We start from the raw sequence: 25,402 nt of genomic DNA on the forward strand, positions 1-25,402 counted from the left end.
CTGTCTCCTATCATTATACAACATGACAGGTGTTACCATCATTGATGTTACTACGCCTACTCGTGGCACAATGTTATCATAATGGTAAAAAGTATTTAAAGTCATTAAACTGCCATATTATACTGAACAAAAATATAAACTCAACATGCAACAATTTCAAATATTTTACTGAGTTACAGTTCATATACAGAAAACAGTCAATTGAAATAAATTCATTAGGCCCTAATATATGGATTTCACATGGCTGGGAATTCAGATATGCATCTGTTGGTCACAGATACCTTTAAAAAAACGTAGGGGCATGGATCAGAAAAACAGTCAGTATCTGGTGTAACCACCATTTGCCTCATGCAGAGCAACACATCTCCTTCGCATAGAGTTGATAAGGCTGTTGATTGTGGCCTGCAGAATGTTGTCCTACTCCTTTTCAATGGCTGTGCGAAGTTGCTGAATATTGGGGGGAACTGGAACACGCTGTCGTACACGTCAATCCAGAGCATCCCAAACATGCTTAATGGGTGACATGTCTGGTGAGTACGCAGGCCATGTAAAAAAGGGGACATTTTCAGCTTCCAGGAATTGTGTACAGATCCTTGCAACATGGGGCAGGCAGTCCATTATCATGCTGAAACATGAGGTGATGGTGGCAGATGAATGGCACGACAATGGGCCTCAGGATCTCGTCACGGTATCTCTGTGCATTCAAATTGACATAGATAAAATGCAATTGTGTTCTTTGTCCGTAGCTTATGCCTGCCCATACCATAACCCAACCGCCACTATGGGGCACTCTGTTTACAACGTTGACATCAGCAAACCACTTGCCCACACAACACCATACACGTGGTCTGCGGTTGTGAGGCCGGTTGGACGTACTGCCAAATTCTCTAAAACGATGTTGGAGGCAGCTTATGGTAGCGAAATGAACATTAAATTCTCTGGCAACAGCTCTGGTGGACATTGATGCAGTCAGCATGCCAATTGTACGCTCCCTCAACTTGAGACATCTGTGGCATTGTGTTGTGTGACAAAACTGCACATTTTAGAGTGGCCTTTTATTGTCCCCAGCACAAAGTGCACTTGTGTAATGATCATGCCATTTAATCAGCTTCTTGATATGTCACAACTGTCAGGTGGATGGATTATCTTGGCAAAGGAGAGATGCACACTAACAGGGATGTAAACAAATTTGTGCACAAAATTTGAGAGGAAAAAGCTTTTTGTGTGTATGATCTTTTATTTCAGCTCATGAAACATGGGACCAACACTTTACATGTTACGTTTATACACTTGTGGACATCCCTTCAAATTAGTGGATTCGGCTATTTCAGCCACACCGTTGCTGACAGGTGTATAAAATCGAATGCACAGCCATGCAATCTCCATAGACAAACATTAGTATTCGAATGGCCGTACTGAAGAGCTCAGTGACTTTCAACGTGGCACCGTCATAGAATGCCACCTTTCCAACAAGTCTGTTCGTCAAATTTCTGCCCTGCTAGAGCTGCCCTGGTCAACTGTAAGGGCTGTTATTGTGAAGTGGAAACGTCTAGGAGCAACAACGGCTCAGCCGCGAAGTGGTAGGCCACACAAGCTCACAGAACGGGACTGCCGAGTGCTGAAGCGCGTAGCGCATTAAAATAGTCTGTCCTCGGTTGCAACACTCACTACCGAGTTCCAAACTGCCTCTGGAAGTAACTTCAGCACAATAACTGTTAGTCGGGAGCTTCATGAAATGGGTTTCCATGGCCGAGCAGTCACACACAAGACTAAGATCACCATGCGCAATGCCAAGCGTTGGCTGTAGTGATGTAAAGCTCACCGCCATTGGACTCTGGAGCAGTGGAAACGCGTTCTCTGGAGTGATTAATCACGCTTCACCATCTGGCAGTCTGACGGACTAATATGGGTTTGGCGGATGCTAGGAGAAGGCTACCTGCCCCAATGCATAGTGCCAACTGTAAAGTTTGGTGGAGGAGGAATAATGGTCTGGGGCTGTTTTTCATGGTTCGGGCTAGGCCCCTTAGTTCCAGTGAAGGGAAATCTTAACGCTACAGCATACAGTGACATTCTAGACGATTCAGTGCTTACAACTTTGTGGCAACAGTTTGGGGAAGGCCCTTTCCTGTTTCAGCATGACAATGCCCCGTGCACAAAGCGAGGTCCATACAGAAATGGTTTGACAAGGTCGTTGTGGAAGAAGTTGACTGGCCTGCACAGAGCCCTGACCTCAACCCCATCGAACACCATTGTGATGAATTGGAACGCCGACTGCGAGCCAGGCCTAATTGTCTAACATCAGTACCCGACCTCACTAATGCTCTTGTGGCTGAATGGAAGCAAGTCCCAGCAGCAATGTTCCAACATCTAGTGGAAAGCCTTCCCAGAAGAGTGGAGGCTGTTATAGCAGCAAAGGGGGGACCAACTCCATATTAATGCCCATGATTTTGGAATGAGATGTTCGACAAGCACTTTTGGCCATGTAGTGTATTTTTGTTCAATTTAGTTGATGTAGAATGGGAAGATGTACCAAAAATAAATTTAAATAAAATAAAACATCTGGAACATCTATTTTTTCCAAAATACCATGCCCAAATGCCACCATAAATCAAGCATGACTCTTTTAACAAAAGGTGTTGTGTTGTAGTGACTCAGCGCTTTCGTAAAAGTTTATGGATAGAACACTCAGCACTCTCTAAGGAAGGGGTGAAGTATGTATGCAAGGTGAATTCAAGAATTGGAAAACCCTCATTAAAAAGAAATTGCTGTTTTCAATTATTGTTTTCCAATCTCCTAATTTAAAATGGAATTGATTGCAACCATGTCACACTAACCGTGACCATATAATTTGTAGATTCCAGCTAATTGTCATACCGATGTAAAATACTGGTGATTATAGCATTCCTCTGCATGCAAAACAAAAAAAGATTCAGAAGCATCACTAAATGATGTAATGTATATAAGCGTCATATCCTGATTTCCATTCGTAAATGCTGAAACTTCAATCATTTTTTGCAATATTAAAAGTCCTCATTTGTTACCAAGAAAGGTATTTTTTGACAAATGGTTTAGTAAATCTGTACATTATATCTGTTTTCTGTTTCTTGTTATTCAAAACATAACGGAAATAAGCATTGATAAATTGGTAAATGAGCTTCAGTGAAGTCCTGCAAATGTTTGAGAAGCGCTTTTATTTTGATAGCTCATTCCAGTCAAACAGGAAATAGATTTATCTTATTCTTGCAGATTTACAGGTCTGGACAAAGCGGCGACGGAGAAAATGAGTCGCCGCAATCGGTCTCTTCTCGTTTTACAAATGGCTATAATATAAGAAAAATATAAAGTGAATACAACGGTCTTATGTCCAGTGAACTCCTAAACATGGCAACTGAGGAGGAGAGGGGCGTAGTGCGTGTCAAAGTCAAGGTGAGGAAGATGTGAATGATGGAATAGCAGCGGCTAGCTAGCTGGGCTACCCTGGCGTATTTTGACAGGTATCACATTTCCAGATAGATAGCTAGCTAGCTATTGTCATCACTGTGGCCGACGTATTTGAGCCATTTCACATGACATTTGCTGTAGCTTGTAGCGTGCCTTCTTGATGTTGGAACTGCTAATTCACTTCATCTGCCCAGTCCAGACCAGTGCTTTGTTTTTTGTTTTTAGCATTGAGCCTGCTGTTGCTAACATATAATGAGAAAAGTGTACAGTATGGTGTTTTCAAGACAAGGAGGAGGGGGGTCAAATCTTGACGTCAGTGATCTTCAGGTCGAAAGTCGGAGATCAAGAACGATGCACACGTTTCTGACTTGGAATTCATAATTGTATGACCATTCCTGTGGAGCTCGTTTTTTCCCCGAGTTCCCAGGGGTAAAAAAACACGCTGAAATCGGAATTTGAAAATGTCAGATTTCCAAGTTGTTTTGAACGCGGCATTATTCTAACGTAACCAACCCTCTTGGATCTTCTGACTACAAAAAGTCAATAATTGATTTAAGAAAAATAAATCTAGCTAACAGATTAGGGAGATTCGGGGATTGACAATGGGTTTACCTGCTGATGTGATGCGTTGTGATCATGCACTCGGAAAAGCATAGAAAGCAAGATTGTAAGTCAACTGATCTTAACAAGTCTTGACAGTTAGCTAGTAGGTTAATTGTGTTATTCCAAATAATGAATTCAGCGATTCACAGACAGAACCCCACAGTGACGTGGCTGGGTGATATGAAGTTAGCTAGATGGTTTTTAGTACAAGTGAGTCATTTAGTAAACATCACCACTCCAGGGGTGTATTCATTACGCTGATTCTGTTTCAAAAAGTTTCGCCAGTTGCGAAAGTTTTGCAACAAACCATTTACCAAATGCAAACGAGAGTTTCTATTGGACACATTCAGATAGGTTTTGCAACAGATTCGGCATAATGATTACAACCCAGGGGTGTATTCTTTAGAGGGTTTATTCATTATTCGGATTCAGTTGCAAAACGTTTTGTCTTGTTGCAAAATGCAAGCCGATTTACTCCAAACTGAAACCGTTTTGCAACGAAAACGAGAGTTACTATTATTAGACCAATTCAGGTAGGTCCCGGACTCCCTCACCTTTTCGTTTGCTCTGTTTGCTTCTGTTTGGTTCTTAAACGGTAAACTGTTTCCAATGCAAGTTGCAATGAACACTCCCCTGGTGACAGATAGCTGACTAAACTAAACTCCACCATATAGAGCCCCACAGTGGCGGTGTCATAAAACCTAGCAGTCAAACAAGGAAATGGTTCCAATCATTTCCCACTATCCATTTCCCATAGGAGATTTTAGAAACACTTAAAATAAGAGCTGTGTTTCGTGTAGGCTTATCCTGGTGTCTCTCGGACAAGGTGACTTTTATCAGTATGCTTGGCTTTATTTAGTCTCAGATTCAAATGCTAATTAGCATCAAAGTAGACATCATGCAAAACTAAAAATCCCTGCAAGCTCCTGCACATCATCTCTAGCTGACACCTTTGCTAACAGGTATTGTCTAAATTTAAAACTTGCACAAGACAGTTCACAAAATTGTCAATTTAAAGAAATGTAGCCAATTTATTCATTACTACGTTTAGCTAACATTAGATAGTTAATCGAGAGATTCTTACCTTTGTCTCGATTCGGCAGTCTCGTCCAGATCATGGCATTTGTAGTTCTTTATGATAGCCACATTAGCAGCTAATTAGCGTTTAATCTTTGGTGGGTAAATACAGGTGAATACAGTGCATTCGGAAAGTATTCAGACCCCTTCACTTTTTCCACATTTTGTTACGTTACAGCCTTATTCTAAAATTGATTAAATATATTTTTTTCCTCATCAATCTACACACAATACCCCATAATGACAAAGCAAAAACAGGTTTTTATAAATTTTTGCATATATATATTTATTTTACGGAAATATTCCATTTACATAAGTATTCAGACCCTTTACGCAGTACTTTGAAGCATCTTTAGCAGCGATTACAGCCTGGAGTCTTCTTGGATATGATGCTACAAGCTTGGCACACCTGTATTTGGGGAGTTTCTCCCATTCTTCTCTGCATATCCTCTCAAGCTCTGTCAGGTTGGATGGGGAGCGTCGCTGCACAGCTATTTTCTGGTCTCTCCAGTGATGTTCGATTGGATTCAAGTCCGGGCTCTGCATGGGCCACTCAAGGACATTCACAGACTTGTCCTGAAGCCACTCCTGCATTGTCTTGGCTGTGTGCTTATGGTCGTTGTCCTGTTGGAAGGTGAACCTTCGCCCCAGTCTGAGGTCCTGAGTGCTCTGGAGCAGGTTTTCATCTAGGATCTCTCTGTACTTTATTCCGTTCATCTTTCCCTCGATCCTGACTAGTTTCCCAGTCCCTGCCGCTGAAAAACATCCCCACAGCATGATGCTGCCACCACGCTTCACCGTAGGGATGGTGCCAGGCTTCCTCCAGACGTGACGCTTGGCATTCAGGCTAAAGAGTTCAATCTTGGTTTCCTCAGACCAGAGAATCTTGTTTCTCATGGTCTGAGAGTCCTTTAGGTGCCTTTTGGCAAATTCCATGCGGGCTGTCATGTGCCTTTTTACTGAGGAGTTGCTTCCGTCTGTCCACTCTACCATAAAGGCCTGATTGGTGGAGTGCTGCAGAGATGGCTGTCCTTCTCAAAGGTTCTCCCATCTCCACAGAGGAACTGGAGCACTGTCAGTGACCAACAAGGCCCTTCTCCCCCGATTGCTCAGTTTGGCCGCGTGGCCAGCTCTAGGAAGAGTCTTGGTGGTTCCAAACTTCTTCCATTAATGTTGGAGGCCACAGGTGGCTTACCACAGGTGGACTCCAATCAAGTTGTAGAAACATCTCAAGGATGATCAATGGAAACAGGATGCACCTGAGCTCAATTTCGAGTCTCATAGCAAAGGGTCTGAATACTTATGTAAATAAGGTATTTCTGTTTTTTTAATTTGTATACATTTGCTAAAAAACTGTTTTCACTTTGCCATTATGGGGTGTTGTGTGTAGATTGAGGGGGAAAAAATAATTTCATCAATTTTAGAATAAGGCTGTAACGTAACAAAGTGGAAAAAGTCAAGGGGTCTGAATACTTTCCGAATGAAGAAATGTGAGTGAGCCCACTCCCTTGGCTGAGGAGCAACTCCACACATGAATGGTCTCAGGATGCTTTACTGTTTGCATGACACAGGACTGATGGTAGCACTCACCTTGTCTTCTCCGGACAAGGTATTTCCCGGATGCGCCAAACAATTGGAAAGGGGATTCATCAGAGAAAATGCCTTTACCCCAGTCCTCAGAAGTCCAATCCCTGTACCTTTTGCAGAATATCAGTCTGTCTCTGATGTTTTTCCTGGAGAGAAGTGGCTTCTTTGCTGCCCTTCTTGACACCAGGCCATCCTCAAAGTCTTCGCCTCACTGTGCATGCAGATGCACTCACACCTGCCTGCTGCCATTCCTGAGCAAGCTCTGCACTGGTGGTGCCCCGATCCCGCAGCTGAATCAACTTTAGAAGACGATCCTGGAGCTTGCTGGACTTTCTTGGGCGCCGTGATGCCTTCTTCACAACAATTGAACCTCTCTCCTTGAAGTTCTTGATGATCCAATAAATGGTTGATTTAGGTGCAATCTTACTAGCAGCAATATCCTTGCCTGTGAAGCCCTTTTTGTGCAAAGCAATGATGACGGCACGTGTTTCCTTGCAGGTAACCATGGTTAACAGAGGAAGAACAATGATTTCAAGCACCACCCTCCTTTTTAAAGCTTCCAGTCTGTTATTCTAACTCAATCAGCATGACAGAGTGATCTCCAGCCTTGTCCTCGTCAACACTCTCACCTGTGTTAATGAGAGAATCACTGACATGGCAGCTGGTCCTTTTGTGGCAGGGCTGATATGAAGTGGAAATGTTTTTTTGGGATTAAGTTCATTTTCATGGCAAAGAGGGACTTTGCAATTCATCTGATCACTCTTCATGACATTCTGGAGTATATGCAAATTGCCATCATCAAAACTGAGGCAGCAGACTTTGTGAAAATTAGTATTTGTGTCATTCTCAAAACTTTTGACCACGACTGTATGTTATGAAATAGGCCTACAATGTACCTCAATGAATGGTTACATTTACATGATTGTTTCTCACCTTCCTCAGAAGTGTGAGGGGATGCTGCCAGTGGAGTTCCGCTCATTTGCTGTGGATCCTCAGATAACGTCACTAGAGGTGCTACAGCACATCCTCATCCGAGCCTTCGAGTTAAATGGGTGAGAAGCATCATCAACATCATAACGTCTACAGTGTTGTTGATTGACATGGAAAGCAGAATAGCGGAGGTGCATAAAAGTGGCAGGCCCCATGCACTTATGACAAATGCCTTGTTTTCTAAGTTTGCCCTATTGTACATTGCTCTCAGTTACTCTTTTTTTTGTGTTGGAATTTTGGATGACTGTAATTGGCCAGCCACATTTTTTTGTTTTTTTTTACGCACATTTTCTCCTTTCCTCCGCTCCGGACTGCATGTGCTGCCATAGAAATAGAGTTAGCGTCACCATTCAAGTCAATGATGGCATAATGGGTGGACTGGCGGCCATTGCGAGTGTACCCATAGGAACAAGGCAGGAAGTAAAAGCAGGAAGTAAAAACCATCAATATGTGCTGTGATTTGTTGATTCAACTCAACTGACATTACAAAAAATACATCCCATTGCATGAGCCACATCAGTTAACATCATTTGAATCATAGAGGTCCTATTAACTTACAGTATTCTAATTCCTTATTTGAATGAACATTCTACATTACCATGGAAATTATGGCATCACAATACCAGGCAGCCATTGCGAGTGTACCCATGAGTTTACCAGTCAAATTGCCAGGGTTAGAGCTTACAAGCCCATTCTATTCATTGCTTGTTCAACACCTTGCTTGTTTCAGCAAGGAGCAACAAAGTTTCATCACATTTTTAAGAGACCATGTAATCGCAGAAATGGACTCAACCGCGCAAATGCCGGGCTGTTTTTTTTGTTGTAAAAGTGTTATTTTACGGTCTTCATCCATAACCTTTTGTTATACGGTAATTATGCCAGCCCTAGCATTAGCACAGTATACATGATCCCAATTTTAGCTCCAAGACGCCGGCAATTTGAAAAGCCGCAATAGTAGATTGTGCTGATTTATTGGCGCATTGAACTTTTTTACGTGCCGTAGTTAAAAAAAACTTAATGGATAATGCTAAAACAATGACAGCATACAGTGGGGGAAAAAAGTATTTAGTCAGCCACCAATTGTGCAAGTTCTCCCACTTAAAAAGATGAGAGAGGCCTGTAATTTTCATCATAGGTACACGTCAACTACGACAGACAAAATGAGGAAAAAAAATCCAGAAAATCACATTGTAGGATTTTTAATGAATTTATTTGCAAATTATGGTGGAAAATAAGTATTTGGTCAATAACAAAAGTTTCTCAATACTTTGTTACATACCCTTTGTTGGCAATGACACAGGTCAAACGTTTTCTGTAAGTCTTCACAAGGTTTTCACACACTGTTGCTGGTATTTTGGCCCATTCCTCCATGCAGATCTCCTCTAGAGCAGTGATGTTTTGGGGCTGTCGCTGGGCAACACGGACTTTCAACTCCCTCCAAAGATTTTCTATGGGGTTGAGATCTGGAGACTGGCTAGGCCACTCCAGGACCTTGAAATGCTTCTTACGAAGCCACTCCTTCGTTGCCCGGGCGGTGTGTTTGGGATCATTGTCATGCTGAAAGACCCAGCCACGTTTCATCTTCAATGCCCTTGCTGATGGAAGGAGGTTTTCACTCAAAATCTCACGATACATGGCCCCATTCATTCTTTCCTTTACACGGATCAGTCGTCCTGGTCCCTTTGCAGAAAAACAGCCCCAAAGCATGATGTTTCCACCCCCATGCTTCACAGTAGGTATGGTGTTCTTTGGATGCAACTCAGCATTCTTTGTCCTCCAAACACGACGAGTTAAGTTTTTACCAAAAAGTTATATTTTGGTTTCATCTGACATTCTCCCAATCCTCTTCTGGATCATCCAAATGCACTCTAGCAAACTACAGACGGGCCTGGACATGTACTGGCTTAAGCAGGGGGACACGTCTGGCACTGCAGGATTTGAGTCCCTGGCGGCGTAGTGTGTTACTGATGGTAGGCTTTGTTACTTTGGTCCCAGCTCTCTGCAGGTCATTCACTAGGTCCCCTCGTGTGGTTCTGGGATTTTTGCTCACAGTTCTTGTGATCATTTTGACCCCACGGGGTGAGATCTTGCATGGAGTCCCAGATCGAGGGAGATTATCAGTGGTCTTGTATGTCTTCCATTTCCTAATAATTGCTCCCACAGTTGATTTCTTCAAACCAAGCTGCTTACCTATTGCAGATTCAGTCTTCCCAGCCTGGTGCAGGTCTACAATTTTGTTTCTGGTGTCCTTTGACAGCTCTTTGGTCTTGGCCATAGTGGAGTTTGGAGTGTGACTGTTTGAGGTTGTGGACAGGTGTCTTTTATACTGATGATAAGTTCAAACAGGTGCCATTAATACAGGTAACGAGTGGAGGACAGAGGAGCCTCTTAAAGAAGAAGTTACAGCTCTGTGAGAGCCAGAAATCTTGCTTGTTTGTAGGTGACCAAATACTTATTTTCCACCATAATTTGCAAATAAATTCATTAAAAATCCTACAATGTGATTTTAGTTGACGTGTACCTATGATGAAAATTACAGGCCTCTCATATTTTTAAGTGGGAGAACTTGCACAATTGGTGGCTGACTAAATACTTTTTCTCCCACTGTATCTGAATTTAGCGTCTTTATGCACCTTCGCCATTCTGCAGACAATATTAGAAAGTATTGTTTTGAGAGAAAGCTTTGTCTACAGTAAAGTTTAAAGAAATGATGGAGTGGGACATACAGTGCATTTGGAAAGTATTCAGACCCCTTCCCTTTTTCCACATTTTGTTACGTTACAGACTTGGATTAAATGGATTAAATGAATTTTTACCCCATTATGACAAAGCGAAAAGTTGTTTTGTTTGTGAAAATTTATAAAAAAAAAAAAAAAAACGGATGCCTTATTTACATAAGTATTCAGACCCTCGAAATTGAGCTCAGGTGCATCCTGTTTCCATTGATCATCCTTGATGTTTCTACAACTTGATTGGAGTCCACCTGTGGTAAACCACCTGTGGCCTCCATCATTCTTAAATGGAAGAAGTTTGGAACCACCAAGACTCTTCCAAGAGCTAGCCACCTGGCCTTGGTAAGGGAGGTGACCAAAAACCCGATGGTCATTCTGACAGCGCTCCAGGGTTCCTCTGTGGAGATGGGAGAACCTTCCAGAAGGATAACCATCTCTGCAGCACTCCACCAATCAGGCCTTTATAGTAGAGTGGCCAGACGGAAGCCACTCCTCAGTAAAAGGCACATGACAGCCCGCTTGGAGTTTGCCAAAGGGGAACTAAAGGACTCAGAACAAGATTCTTTGGCCAGAATGCCAAGTCTGGAGGAAACCTGGCGCCATCCCTACGGTGAAGCATGGTGGTGGCAGCATCATGCAATGGGGATGTTTTTCAGCGGCAGGTACTGGGAGACTAGTCAGGATCAAGGGAAAGATGAACAGAGCAAAGTACAGAGATCCTTGATGAAAACCTGCTCCAGAGTGCTCAGGACCTCAGACTGGGGCGAAGGTTCACCTTCCAACAGGACAACGACCCTAAGCACACAGCCAAGACAACGCAGGAGTGGCTTCAGGAAAGTCTCTGAATGTCCTTGAGTGGCCCAGCCAGAGGCCGGATTTGAACCCGATCGAACATCTCTGGAGAGACCTGATAATAGCTGTGCAGCAACGCTCCCCATCCAACCTGACAGAGCTTGAGAGGATCTGCAGAGAAGAATTGGAGAAACTCCCCAAATACAGGTGTGCCAAGCTTGTAGCGTCATACCCAAGAAGACTCAAGGCTGTAATCGCTGCCAAAGGTCCTTCAACAAAGTACTGAGTAAAGGGTCTGAATACTTATGTAAATGTGATATTTCAGTGTTTTTATTTATTTAAAGCTGTTTTTGCTTTGTGATTATGGGGTATTGTGTGTAGATTGAGGACACATTTTTATTTAATCTATTTTAGAATAAGGCTGTAATGTAACAAAATGGGGAAAAAGTCAAGGGGTCTGAATACTTTCCAAATGCACTGTATTTGGATTGCCATGCTTTCTAGAATAGATATCAGCTTTTTTAAAATCTTTTTTTATTTTTCTTGTTTCCTAATTAGCAAACGCAACTTTGGGATAAGTTACCTCTCCCGGGACCGTGGAGGTGTGGAAGTGTATCTCTCTCTCCTTTCTGACTGGGATTTAGATGCTGCTTTTGTCAGTGCTGCTAAACCTTATCTACAGCTCAAGATGGACATTCATCTCTCCGAAGACAGTAAGCAGACTTGTCAAACATTCACTTGTATATCCATTTAGGTCATTTAGTGAAAGCCAATCTCTTGTTAATGTCAGTCTCTGTTTGTGTTCCTTTGGGTCACCACTAAGAACTGGTACAGTCGTTGATTTGGTGTGTGTGTGTGATTCAGTATTAACAATTAAAGGCCACTCTAAAATCTGCAGTTTTCTCACACAACACAATGCTACAGATGTCTCAAGTTTTGAGGGAGCGTGCAATTAGCATGCTGACCGCAGGAATGTCCACCAGAACTGTTGCCAGAGCATTGAATGTCAATAAGCCACCTCCAATGTCGTTTTAGAGAATTTGGCAGTACGTCCAACCGGCCTCACAACCGTAGACCACGTGTAACCACACCAGCCCAGGACCTCCACATCCGGCTTCTTCACCTGCGGGATCGTCTGAAACCAGCCACCCGGACAGCTAATGAAACTGTGGGTTTGCACAACTGAAGAAGTTCTGCACAAACTGTCAGAAACTGTCTCGGGGAAGCTCATCTCAGGGAAGCTCATCCGTCTGCCTGCAATCTGCCTGGTACAGTTGAAACCGGGATTAATCCGTGAAGAGCATACTTCTCCAGCAAGCCAGTGGCCATCGAAGGAGAGCATTTGCCCACTGATGTCGGTTAAAACACCGAACTGCAGTCAGACCCTGGTGAGGACGATGTCGTGTGGGCGAGTGGTTTGCTGATGTGAACAGAGTGCCCCGTGGTGGTGGGGTTATGGTATGCAATGGCATAAGCTACGGACAACGAACACAATTGCATTTTATCGTTGGCAATTGTAATGCACAGAGATACCGTGACGAGATTCTGAGGCCTATTTTCGTGCCATTCATCCACCGCCATCACCTCGTGTTTCAGCATGATAATGCATGGCCCCATGTCGCAAGGAACTGTACACAATTCACAGAAGCTGAAAATGAAATAAATAAACGTCACCACCCATTGAGCATGTTTGGGATGCTCTGGATCGACGTGTACAATAGTGTGTTCCAATTCCCACCAATATCCAGCAACTTCTTACAGCCATTGAAGAGGAGTCGGACAACATTCCACAGGCCACAATCAACAGCCTGATCAACTCTATGAGAAGGAGATGAGGCAAATGGTGGTCACACCAGATACTGACTTTTTCTGATCCATGCACCTACGTTTTTTAAAAGTGATCTGTGACCAACAGATGCATATCTGTATTCCCAGTCGTGAAATCCATAGATTAGGGCCTAATGAACTTATTTCAATTGACAGAGTTATATATGAACGGTAACACAGTAAAATCTTTGAAATTGTTCAGTGTAGTTTGTACCAAGCATCTCTTTCCCATTTAAAACTTTTTTTGTAATATATTTGTGGGCCTCTCCTTCATACATTCATTGATCGATCACCTCGTTTTCCCACTTTCTTATTCCCTTAAGGTCCCGTTATGGAAGAATGGGACATAATAAGCCCCAAAGATGTGATTGGTTCTGACCAGCTTCCTGGGGATAGGAGGTCCTTGGCGGCTGCCGCCCTTCCCTTCACCCAGTCCCTGCTGTCCCAGGTTACTGACGACACTCTCGCTCTTCACACTGTCAGCCATATTTTTTACCATCCAGTCAGTGTTGTCTTGAGTCAGGACCTTCTGCTAATGCTAAATATGTCCACTAGGTTAGTGTTGCTTCCAATGACCCACCTGGGGTTTAAACTCTCGCTGTCTGTCTCTGTTCAGATGATGGGTCGAACGCTGTCCAGAGTACAGCAGGCCTTGAGCTGGTCGTACGGGGAGGAGGTGAAGCCTTTCAAGCCCCCTCTGAGTGATGCCGAGTTCCACAGTTACCTCAATGGCCAGGGCCAGCTGTCCCGGCCAGAGGAACTGAGGCTGCGCATCTATCATGGTGGGGTGGAGCCCTCTCTACGCAAGGTAATTGGACATTCACTGAGCGATTCCAACAGCAAGTCTGCTACCGGACAGCTTTTTTAACCCTCAATACCAGACAGTTTCACAAATCTAATTTGAAATTGCTGAAATATCAGATCAAATCACATAGGGCCGAATCCTAACTTGAGTGTGTGTAACTTAGACTTTCCCCTAAACCTTGCATTGATGTCAATGGGAGATTTATGCAACATTTGAGTTGTGATTGAGAAGGGCATATGTTCTCCAAAACATTGACGGGAAGTGTTTACTTATGCTCTTTGGATGTTAATAATTTCCTAAAATGTGGATTAGATGTGGGAATAGAGCATTTGGGTGTATCCTTGTTGTATTTTGGAGTGTAAACAGACTATCTATGTAGGTCATTCAATGTGGAACAAGAAAAAATAGCACAAAGAAATGCCATTTGGAGGTAGGAGAGCTATATTTATATATTACTGTGTTATATGAACGCAGAGATTTTAGCTATATCCTGTATGTCAAAAACCCTTTCCTCTGTGCCCAGGTTGTCTGGCGATACCTCCTGAACGTGTACCCCGATGGGCTGACCGGTCAGGAGAGAATGGACTACATGAAGAGCAAGACTAGGGAGTATGACCAGCTGAAGGGGGAGTGGTCAGCAAGGGCCAGTCCAGAGGACCTGGAGTTCATCAGGGGCAACGTACTGAAGGACGTCCTGAGGACCGACCGGGCCCATCCCTATTACGCCGGCTCAGAGGACAGCCCCCACCTCACTGCTCTCACCGACCTGCTTACCACCTTTGCCATTACACATCCACAGGTGTGGGGATCTATATTTTGTTTGCATTCTTTTTAATTTCCTTGACATGCAGACATGCTAAAGGGTGTGGTATTATAAATGCAGTGAACGAAGGATATGCTCAACTCCTCTTCTCCTCTCCTCTGCTCTGCTCTGCTCTCCTCTCCCCTTCCCTCCTCATCTCCTCTCCCCTCCCCTCCTCATCTCCTCTCCTCTTCCCTCCTCATCTCCTCTCCTCTTCCCTCCTCATCTCATCTCCTCTTCCCTCCTCATCTCATCTCTTCCCTCCTCATCTCCTCTCCTCTTCCCTCCTCATCTCATCTCCTCTTCCCTCCCCTCCTTTCTCCCCTCTCCCCTGTTTGGCATCTTAGATTCTGATTATTTGCTATTGAGTTATGATTAGTAAACTCAGTCTGCCTGCAGTGATATGTAAGCCCAGTTGTTGGAGATCATATGTCAGGGCTCCAGACTGCGACCATTTAGTCGCATCTTGCGACCCTTTGACTTGTTATATTATATTATATTATATTTGGTCGCATTGATGCGATCTGCACATTCTACATGCTCACCTCACTCCAAACATCCTATTTTTTAAGCTACTAAAACCATGATTTGGTCAAACAGTAATGTGCATTATCCTCATGATTCCTGTAATGAAAGTCTCTGCCCTGTGCCTGTTTCGCTGGGGCCTTCTGCTGTGATTAGCGAGCCACGCACTCCCTCTCCCCCATACTCTGGGAGAAAAACATTTGTTCTGATTGTAGGCTATACCATTTCAATTACTATTGTCACTGTTGAAGAGAGGAGATTATCAGCTTTCTGTAGGTACAATTTGTATTTCTTGACTCTTAATATTGAGCTCTATTTTACAACCAAGATATTTGAAATTACTTTGAGATACGTAGCGAGCTAAAAGCGCATCAGCCATTGCAGGCCTCATTGTGAAGTTTTTTTAGGACATTGAATTTACTATTAGATTAGGGATCATTCAAGGGGGGGATTCAGCATGCTTTTGTGGCACAGTCGATGCCATGCAGGGTTATGGGCCAGAAGGTTGAGGGTTCGCCGACCACCACGGACGAGCTCACTCTCCCTGCCCGTTTCATTACACTACGGTCAGAGCCGGCTGCAGACAATGATCAGCTAGGAGGGCATCAGATTTTCAACATTTACATGCTACGTTTATGATATAAAATATATTCAACAAATCTTCCACCAACCGGTTTCTGTGCCACTGCACCGCACAACCAATAAGTAAAGAATATGGCACTTCAACATCATGGTTTGCGTTTTCAACACCACAATCAAATACTGTCATTCTCGAAAAAGAGTAAATGCATCCCTCCCTATCTTGTATCGAAGGCTTAGCTTGACAATCTCCTAATGTCATTAAACTTTTTGATGTTTTGTAACGTCTTTTTCCATTCATCAAATGGCCGGTGCACATTGCACTGTTTGGATGCTGGAATTATATTAGCGTGGACGAACGTGCGCAAGTAGCCTACAGGAGACTTTTCTAATCAGATGAAAACATTGACTGGTTGTGTTTATGCTGCATATACAGTGGGGGAAAAAAAGTATTTAGTCAGCCACCAATTGTGCAAGTTCTCCCACTTAAAAAGATGAGAGAGGCCTGTAATTTTCATCATAGGTACACGTCAACTATGACAGACAAATTGAGAAGAAAAAAATCCAGAAAATCACATTGTAGGATTTTTAATGAATTTATTTGCAAATTATGGTGGAAAATAAGTATTTGGTCCCCTACAAACAACCAAGATTTCTGGCTCTCACAGACCTGTAACTTCTTCTTTAAGAGGCTCCTCTGTCCTCCACTCGTTACCTGTATTAATGGCACCTGTTTGAACTTGTTATCAGTATAAAAGACACCTGTCCACAACCTCAAACAGTCACACTCCAAACTCCACTATGGCCAAGACCAAAGAGCTGTCAAAGGACACCAGAAACAAAATTGTAGACCTGCACCAGGCTGGGAAGACTGAATCTGCAATAGGTAAGCAGCTTGGTTTGAAGAAATCTACTGTGGGAGCAATTATTAGGAAATGGAAGACATACAAGACCACTGATAATCTCTCTCGATCTGGGGCTCCACGCAAGATCTCACCCCGTGGGGTCAAAATGATCACAAGAACAGTGAGCAAAAATCCCAGAACCACACGGGGGGACCTAGTGAATGACCTGCAGAGAGCTGGGACCAAAGTAACAAAGCCTACCATCAGTAACACACTACGCCGCCAGGGACTCAAATCCTGCAGTGCCAGACGTGTCCCCCTGCTTAAGCCAGTACATGTCCAGGCCCGTCTGAAGTTTGCTAGAGTGCATTTGGATGATCCAGAAGAGGATTGGGAGAATGTCATATGGTCAGATGAAACCAAAATATAACTTTTTGGTAAAAACTCAACTCGTCGTGTTTGGAGGACAAAGAATGCTGAGTTGCATCCAAAGAACACCATGCCTACTATGAAGCATGGGGGTGGAAACATCATGCTTTGGGGCTGTTTTTCTGCAAAGGTACCAGGACGACTGATCCGTGTAAAGGAAAGAATGAATGGGGCCATGTATCGTGAGATTTTGAGTGAAAACCTCCTTCCATCAGCAAGGGCATTACATTTACATTTACATTTTAGTCATTTAGCAGACGCTCTTATCCAGAGCGACTTACAGTTAGTGAGTGCATACATATTTTTTTTTTAAATTTTTCATACTGGCCCCCCGTGGGAATCAAACCCACAACCCTGGCGTTGCAAACGCCATGTTCTACCAACTGAGCTACATCCCTGCCGGCCATTCCCTCCTCTACCCTGGACGACGCTGGGCCAATTGTGCGCCGCCCCATGGGTCTCCCGGTCGCGGCCGGCTACGACAGAGCCTGGATTCGAACCAGGATCTCTAGTGGCACAGACCACTGCACCACTCGGGAGACTTGAAGATGAAATGTGGCTGGGTCTTTCAGCATTACAATGATCCCAAACACACCGCCCGGGCAACGAAGGAGTGGCTTCGTAAGAAGCATTTCAAGGTCCTGGAGTGGCCTAGCCAGTCTCCAGATCTCAACCCCATAGAGGGAGTTGAAAGTCCGTGTTGCCCAGCGACAGCCCCAAAACATCACTGCTCTAGAGGAGATCTGCATGGAGGAATGGGCCAAAATAGCAGCAACAGTGTGTGAAAACCTTGTGAAGACTTACAGAAAACGTTTGACCTGTGTCATTGCCAACAAAGGGTATATAACAAAGTGTTGAGAAACTTTTGTTATTGACCAAATACTTATTTTCCACCATAATTTGCAAATAAATTCATTAAAAATCCTACAATGTGATTTTCTGGTTTTTTTTCCTCATTTTGTCTGTCATAGTTGACGTGTACCTATGATGAAAATTACAGGCCTCTCTCATCTTTTTAAGTGGGAGAACTTGCACAATTGGTGGCTGACTAAATACTTTTTTTCCCCACTGTAAAATGCCATGCATTTTAAAAGTTAAATGACAAATATATTTAGGCTATATTGACACGTCAGGTTCAAAGTGCACGAGGAATAGCCGCTCGGATCGTAGAGGAAGCAGAGCGTGCATTAAGCTTTCCTGAATAACTGGGCCTGCTGGAAGCATATGTGGCCACATTATTATAGGAGGAGTTGGGAGAATGATGAACCACAACAGACAGCACATCTCAGTACCAGAAGCAGAAATCCAGCCAGACTGGCCTGCTACTGTGCCTTTCTTGTCCTTTTTAAGGCTTTGGCTCGTGAGACTGCTTTGAAATAAATGTTAATCACCAAAGCTTTATTAAAAGATCTAGTCTGGCAGCAGCAAAACAGTGAGCAGACGTCCCCTCTTTATCTTTGTATTGTGCATTATTTTAGCCAGCTCCTAATTATTATTTTGGACGTGCTTAAAACCCCCTCCATATATGTCCATATGCCCATCATGAAACGAGAAATGAGATGATGCCAGTGCAGCGACCCTCTTTTATTAGAAACGTTTAAGTTACTTTACTGTAACAGCTGCTTGTTTTGGTTTCACTTGATTAAAAACCAAGCCCTCAGTAGGCTACCCTTATCCTACTGTAACGGAGTCTGGTTCAACCGCAATGTGTCGTCGGGTGTCTTTCTTTTATCCTGGCCTTGTAGCCTATCCATAAAAGGTGTTTAAATCGTCCATTCGTGAGAGTGCCTTGGATTGAAAATATACTGCACATCCTAAAACATACACATATGCCTACCTGCATACTTCATTTTGCTTAAAGTGCCCATCCTCATTTCCAAAGAGAGCCTCTCATCCAACCGGACGCACTCCTCCAAACTTCAATTATTAAGTCCTATAACCTGTCGAGAGTAGACCCACAACTGATCCAAATGGCTGCCTTGGCTAGATGCAGTTAATTCGGAATGAAGCATTCAAATCACAGGGCTTTTGCACCATTATTCAAATGACATTCACTGCATTTTACAGCCTAGAGTAGAATCTTGTACTCATTTGAAAACAATAATGCAATTATTCAATGCATTGTGCTGTTGTTGGCTAGTCTAGGTTGGATAATTTTATTGTCCCTAAATAAGATCAATAGGGGAACTTTTTTGAGCAGCGTATCTCATCACTTAACTGTTCTTTTCATGCACAATGGCCTCTCCGCTGCCTATCAGCTATTCCTCTTTGTTGTTTTGGATTTATATTGAAAGCTTTGAATGATTTTATGTGTGGTATGATTACTAGTTAGCTGATTTGCAGATCTGGACAAACAATCCACCTACCACTAATGTCACTATGAATGGTGGATAGAGGGCAGGATCGACTGGTAGACTGTGGTATAATTAGCATGCCGAAAAGTGTTGTGCATAAGGAAAGTACCAAAGCACCTTGAGGGGAGGCAAGCAGATGAGGAAATTTGGCTAGGATGGAAGAAATTATATAGTAAAACCTGCAAAACGGCAAATGGAAACCGGGGGGAAAATGCACTATCCTCCCCTGTGCCCAATAAAAAAATCCTCCCCAAAGCAAGAAAATAAAAGTGACCCCCATCCCAAGTAATCCCTTAATACATGGCTACCAGCAGTGGGTATTATGTTTAGAGTTAGTGATCTACAGTGAGGGAAAAAAGTATTTGATCCCCTGCTGATTTTGTACGTTTGCCCACTGACAAAGACATGATCAGTCTATAATTTTAATGGTAGGTTTATTTGAACAGTGAGAGACAGAATAACAACAAAAACATCCAGAGAAACGCATGTCAAAAATGTTATAAATTGATTTGCATTTTAATGAGGGAAATAAGTATTTGACCCCTCTGCAAAACATGACTACTTGGTGGCAAAACCCTTGTTGGCAATCAGAAGTCAGACGTTTCTTGTAGTTGGCCACCCGGTTTGCACACATCTCAGGAGGGATTTTGTCCCACTCCTCTTTGCAGATCTTCTTCAAGTCATTAAGGTTTCGAGGCTGACGTTTGGCAACTCGAACCTTCAGCTCCCTCCACAGATTTCCTATGGGATTAAGGTCTGGAGTCTGGCTAGGCCACTCCAGGACCTTAATGTGCTTCTTCTTGAGCCACTCCTTTGCTGCCTTGGCCGTGTGTTTTGGGTCATTGTCATGCTGGAATTCCCATTTTCAATACCCTGGCTGAGGGAAGGAGGTTCTCACCCAAGATTTGACGGTACATGGCCCCGTTCATCGTCCCTTTGATGCGGTGAAGTTGTCCTGTCCCCTTAGCAGAAAAACACCCCCAAAGCATAATGTTTCCACCTCCATGTTTGACAGTGGGGATGGTGTTCTTGGGGTCATAGGCAGCATTCCTCCTCTTCCAAACATGGCGAGTTGAGTTGATGCCAAAGAGCGTGATTTTGGTCTCATCTGACCACAACACTTTCACCCAGTTCTCCTCTGAATCATTCAGATGTTCATTGGCAAACTTCAGATGGCCCTGTATATGTGCTTTCTTGAGCAGGGGGACCTTGCGGGCGCTGCAGGATTTCAGTCCTTCACGGCGTAGTGTGTTACCAATTGTTTTCTTGGTGACTATGGTCCCAGCTGCCTTGAGATCATTGACAAGATCCTCCTGTGTAGTTCTGGGCTGATTCCTCACCGTTTTCATGATCATTGCAACTCCACGAGGTGAGATCTTGCATGGAGCCCCAGGCCGAGGGAGATTGAGAGTTATTTTGTGTTTCTTCCATTTGCGAATAATCGCACCAACTGTTGTCACCTTCTCACCAAGCTGCTTGGCGATGGTCTTGTAGTCCATTCCAGCCTTGTGTAGGTCTACAATCTTGTCCCTGACATCTTGGAGAGCTCTTTGGTCTTGGCCATGGTGGAGAGTTTGGAATCTGATTGATTGATTGCTTCTGTGGACAGGTGTCTTTTATACAGGTAACAAGCTGAGATTAGGAGCACTCCCTTTAAGAGTGTGCTCCTAATCTCAGCTCATTACCTGTATAAAAGATACCTGGGAGCCAGAAATCTTCCTGATTGAGAGGGGGTCAAATACTTATTTCCCTCATTAAAATGCAAATCAATTTATAACATTTTTGACATGCGTTTCTCTGGATTTTGTTGTTGTTATTCTGTCTCTCACGTTCAAATAAACCTACCATTAAAATTATAGACTGATAATTTCTTTGTCAGTGGACAAATGTACAAAATCAGCAGGGGATCAAATACTTTTTTCCCTCACTGTAGCTAATGTGTTTTGAGTTTCCACTTACTCAGGTGGTGAATTAGCCCCAAATAAATTAGCCTATGATATTAATGCATATAAAGATGTAGGCAAATGTATCTCTATTGAACAAAATACAATTCTGAAGCCCTATTTTAACAGTAAAATAGAACAACAATAGCCTAATTGTCAACCCAAGATTTGACAATCACTGGATTAGGTTGCACATCAAAATATCTTGAATCATGCATTCCTGCATGCACATGTTTAGATGAAACGACTTGTTTCTTGAATATCATCTCAGTAGTCTATTACACCTCTTAATAAAGGACTGTGAATGATTACACATTTTTTCTATTGCGTGACGCCGAAATCATGGGCTGGTGCCACCAACTGAAAACGTTAGTGGCACCAGGGAGAAATCTTAGTCTGGTGCCCTGTATATTTTTGCTGTGTTTAATTTATTCTGAACTCTTTGTTTCGTAGGTGTCGTACTGCCAAGGCATGAGTGATATTGCTTCTCCGATACTTGCCGTCATGGACAATGAGGCACATGCATTCATCTGTTTCTGTGGCATCATGAAACGCCTAGAGGGCAACTTCTGCCCGGATGGCCAATTCATGTCCGTCAAGTTCCAGCATCTGAAGCTGCTACTGCAGTACTCCGACCCCGAGTTCTACTGTTATTTGGTGTCCCGCGGAGCTGATGACCTGTTCTTCTGTTACCGCTGGCTGCTCTTGGAACTCAAACGGGAGTTTGCCTTCGACGATGCCCTGAGGATGCTGGAGGTCACCTGGAGCTCCCTGCCCCCTGACCCTCCTGAAACAGAAGTGGAGCTTCTTGGGCCGCCGCTAGAAACAGACCAGACCATAGTGACATGTGAGAGTGGTGTTGAAAAGAGGCCCGCCATTACAGGGGATGCTGGTGAAGAAGGGGAGCAGAAAGAGAAGCAGCGGAGACGACACATGTTGAGGCCCTCAAGAGAGGAGGCAGATGGGGGGAGAAGGATCAAAATGGAGGAAGGAAAGAGGGAGGACAGAGGAGCCAGAAGAGAGGGTGAGGGGAACTTTGACATGCCTTACGTAGGAAAGGAGCAGGCGCACAACAATGTGCCTGTTCCTTCCTTCGAGAAGCAGACCAGTTTTGACGAGTTCAAATACTACAGTGCACGGAACAAGGACAGCTTAGATTTCGAGGAGAGAGCCCCACCAGAGGGTCCTGTTGAGATGGAAGCCTCCTCGCACCCAGGGGAGAGAGCACATCTTATAACGGACGTTGACAAGTCCTCCAACCCAGATACAGAGGAGAGGAGCTCCCCAAATGGACAAATAGCCTCTCCGGCCTCCTCGTTTCCCCCTGGCCTGCCAAGCTGGAAGAATGGTTCCTCTCTGTCTCCAGGGTCCACTCCCTCCCCCTCGAGTTGGAGAGGTGCCTCCCCAGACACCCCGTCACCAAAGTTCACCTCTCCCATTTTACCCAACGGAAGGGTTGAGTCGCCAGAGAAAGCCACAAGAGGGTTTGCTTCCTTTGCCTCGGTGCCGAATGGAACCGGAGCCAACTCACCCGCTACCCCCACAGGGAGGTCCTTGGTTTCCTCTCCGCTGTTGTCTCGAGCGTTGCTCTCCTCGCCTATTTTGTCCTTCGGGAGAGCTCTTCCTTCGCTGCCCGTCGGAACGGTGAACAAGTCCTTTTCTAGTAACCTCCAATCTCCTTGCAGCAGAGCCTCCAGCACCGCGCCCCACACTCCAAATTCAACCAAACCAGAGAATACCACCATCAAACCTTGTTCCCTGCCACCTCCTCAAGAGTTTGGCAAAGGAAATCCTTTCATGTTGTTCCTGTGCCTGTCGATCCTGCTGGAGCATCGAGACCACATTATAAAGAACAGCTTTGATTACAACGAGCTGGCTATGCACTTTGACCGCCTTGTTCGTAGACACAATCTGGGCAGGGTGCTGCAGCGCGCCAAGGCCTTGTTTGCGGACTACCTGCAGAGTGAGGTATGGGATTCGGAGGAAGGGGACGAGGTCAGCTCTGATTCGCCCACCACAGTCACTGCTGCTCTGCACTCCCCGCCCCCCTCGGCCACCAGGCCTCTTTTTACCCCTTTGTCATCCCCACAACCATCCTCCCCAAACTCCACCTATAACCTGGCTGACACCATACCTTCCCCTTCTTCACCTCTCCCTCTCTCCTTCTTGACTTCTGTCACTATATCCCCAACACACTACAATGACTAATGGTGGCCTACTCTAGCTGTTTGTCCCATTATCGTTGCTCATCTCATTTAGTTCTCCACCCATACCAGACTTGACTGGAAGGTTACTACTGATAGTTTTCCCTGTGTATGCTGTCAATATTGCTCTTCTCTCCATTTCCTCTAATCAACAAATCCTCATGCTTACTCTTGCCTTGCTATGCACGCTTCCATCAAGTTTTCACTGTTTCACAATGTTCTATTTTTGCCTTCTCTTTTAGTTACAGGGATAATAAAATGTTTCAAACACCTTTTTAACTTCATATTAGGGCCCAGGGCTGGACACGTTTATCGCGTGTTGCCCACAGAACCTTATATTGGATAAGCCACAACTGTGTCTTCTTGACCAAAGCGCTGTAGTTGTGTGATCACACTGCTAAGAACCAACACTGCCACGTTGCTAGTCTTGACTGCGCTAACGGCAGTGTGTGTGGTTACTGGTTCAAGCCCTGCCCCTTTATTCCCTGACTTGGCTACAGTTGGAGGGAGCGGTGGGCACTGGCCATTGGAACTATAGAAAAATATGAACAACATGTATATGAATGAGTCTTGTGATTCCCTTAAATGCCCTCTTCTTGAGAATATGTAAAATATGCCTGTATTTGACCGCACACATCCCATCATAGTGATTATGAGGACATAACAACTGAGTTTTGTAAATGTTATATTCATGAGTCATAATTGCATATTTATAATTGCATTGTGTTGATCACCTCGGTTATCTTTACCTTTTCTATCAAAATAATTTCAGTACTGTATATTATTTTGTGTTGCAAGGTCACATTTTAAGTATCAAGGTGAGATGAAGTTCTTTCCAAATAAACTATGAAGTATGGTGTGCTGTATAGGAATCTGAACGGCAAAGAAAAGTTATTGGGTTTCAGTACTGTAGTTTCATGGCTAGTTTCTGCATTTGCTCTCTTAATTGACTTTGTTTGCTTTATATCGCACATAACTGCTATGAACTGAACGGTATATTAAGGGGTATGTTTTGCTATTCAGGGGTTTAATGAATCAATTGATCATTCAGTCGATCAAACTGTTTAATATATCACATTGCACAAATGATGCATTTGCCCTGATCATGTATGGCGCTGTGATCGTAGGCGACGGTTACATTGCACAATGCGCAGATGGCTACTATATGGTGCTAAAATATTTCATTAGAGTAGGATTTATCATGGCTGTAGGAGAATGGTTATAAATATGTGTAAACATGAATAATAAGTATTATGTTATAGTAAGTCTAGATTTTTAAAATTTCCTGTCAGTTATTAGATTGATTGGTCAAGCTGTACTCTGAAGCGAAACATTTAGCTGTGAATGATATCGGCCGCTTTCAGCAGGGCACAACATTGTGGAACGTCCAGATATAAATATATTATGTAGAACAAAAATGCCTCTAACATGTAGAATAACGTTGGTTTCATGGAAAATCCTGATTTCCAAAAAGTACACTTCAGGAATAGATTTAAAAAATATATATATACAGTACCAGTCAAAAGTTTGGACACACCTACTCATTCCAGGGTTTTTCATTATTTTTACTATTTTCTACATTGTAGAATAATAGTGAAGACATCAAAACTATGGAATAACACATATGGAATCATGTAGTAACCAAAAAAGTATAGCCACCCTTTGCCTTGATGACAGCTTTGCACGCTCTTGGCATTCTCTCAACCAGGGGTGGTATACAGAAGATAGCCCTATTTGGTAAAAAACCAAGTCCATATTATGGCAAGAACAGCTCAAATAAGCAAAGAGAAACGACAGTCCATTACTTTAAGACATGAAGGTCAGTCAATACGGAAAATGTCAAGAACTTTGAAAGTTTCTTCAACTG

The 25,402-nt window shown here is 43.6% G+C and overlaps 1 protein-coding gene across 2 annotated transcripts; it reads left to right on the forward strand.

Annotated features, from left to right (window-relative positions):
- The first annotated feature begins 3,222 nt into the window (after nt 1-3,222).
- LOC311147364 (TBC1 domain family member 25-like) lies at nt 3,223-25,121 on the forward strand. 2 transcript variants are annotated; one of them, XM_084184051.1, is made up of 7 exons: nt 3,223-3,426; nt 7,651-7,760; nt 11,781-11,935; nt 13,373-13,497; nt 13,666-13,857; nt 14,378-14,653; nt 21,785-25,121. In XM_084184051.1, exons 1-7 carry the CDS (start codon nt 3,361-3,363, stop codon nt 23,537-23,539), a joined length of 2,679 nt encoding a protein of 892 aa, XP_084040177.1. In that variant the 5' UTR covers nt 3,223-3,360; the 3' UTR covers nt 23,540-25,121. The 2 variants fall into 2 exon arrangements, with proteins under 2 accessions (XP_084040177.1, XP_084040178.1); XM_084184052.1 differs by lacking the exon at nt 7,651-7,760.
- The last annotated feature ends 281 nt before the right edge of the window (nt 25,122-25,402 follow it).

The sequence above is a fragment of the Coregonus lavaretus genome (genome assembly GCF_964263955.1).
Source record: "Coregonus lavaretus genome assembly, chromosome: 20".
In the NCBI taxonomy this organism is placed as follows: Eukaryota; Metazoa; Chordata; class Actinopteri; order Salmoniformes; family Salmonidae; genus Coregonus; species Coregonus lavaretus.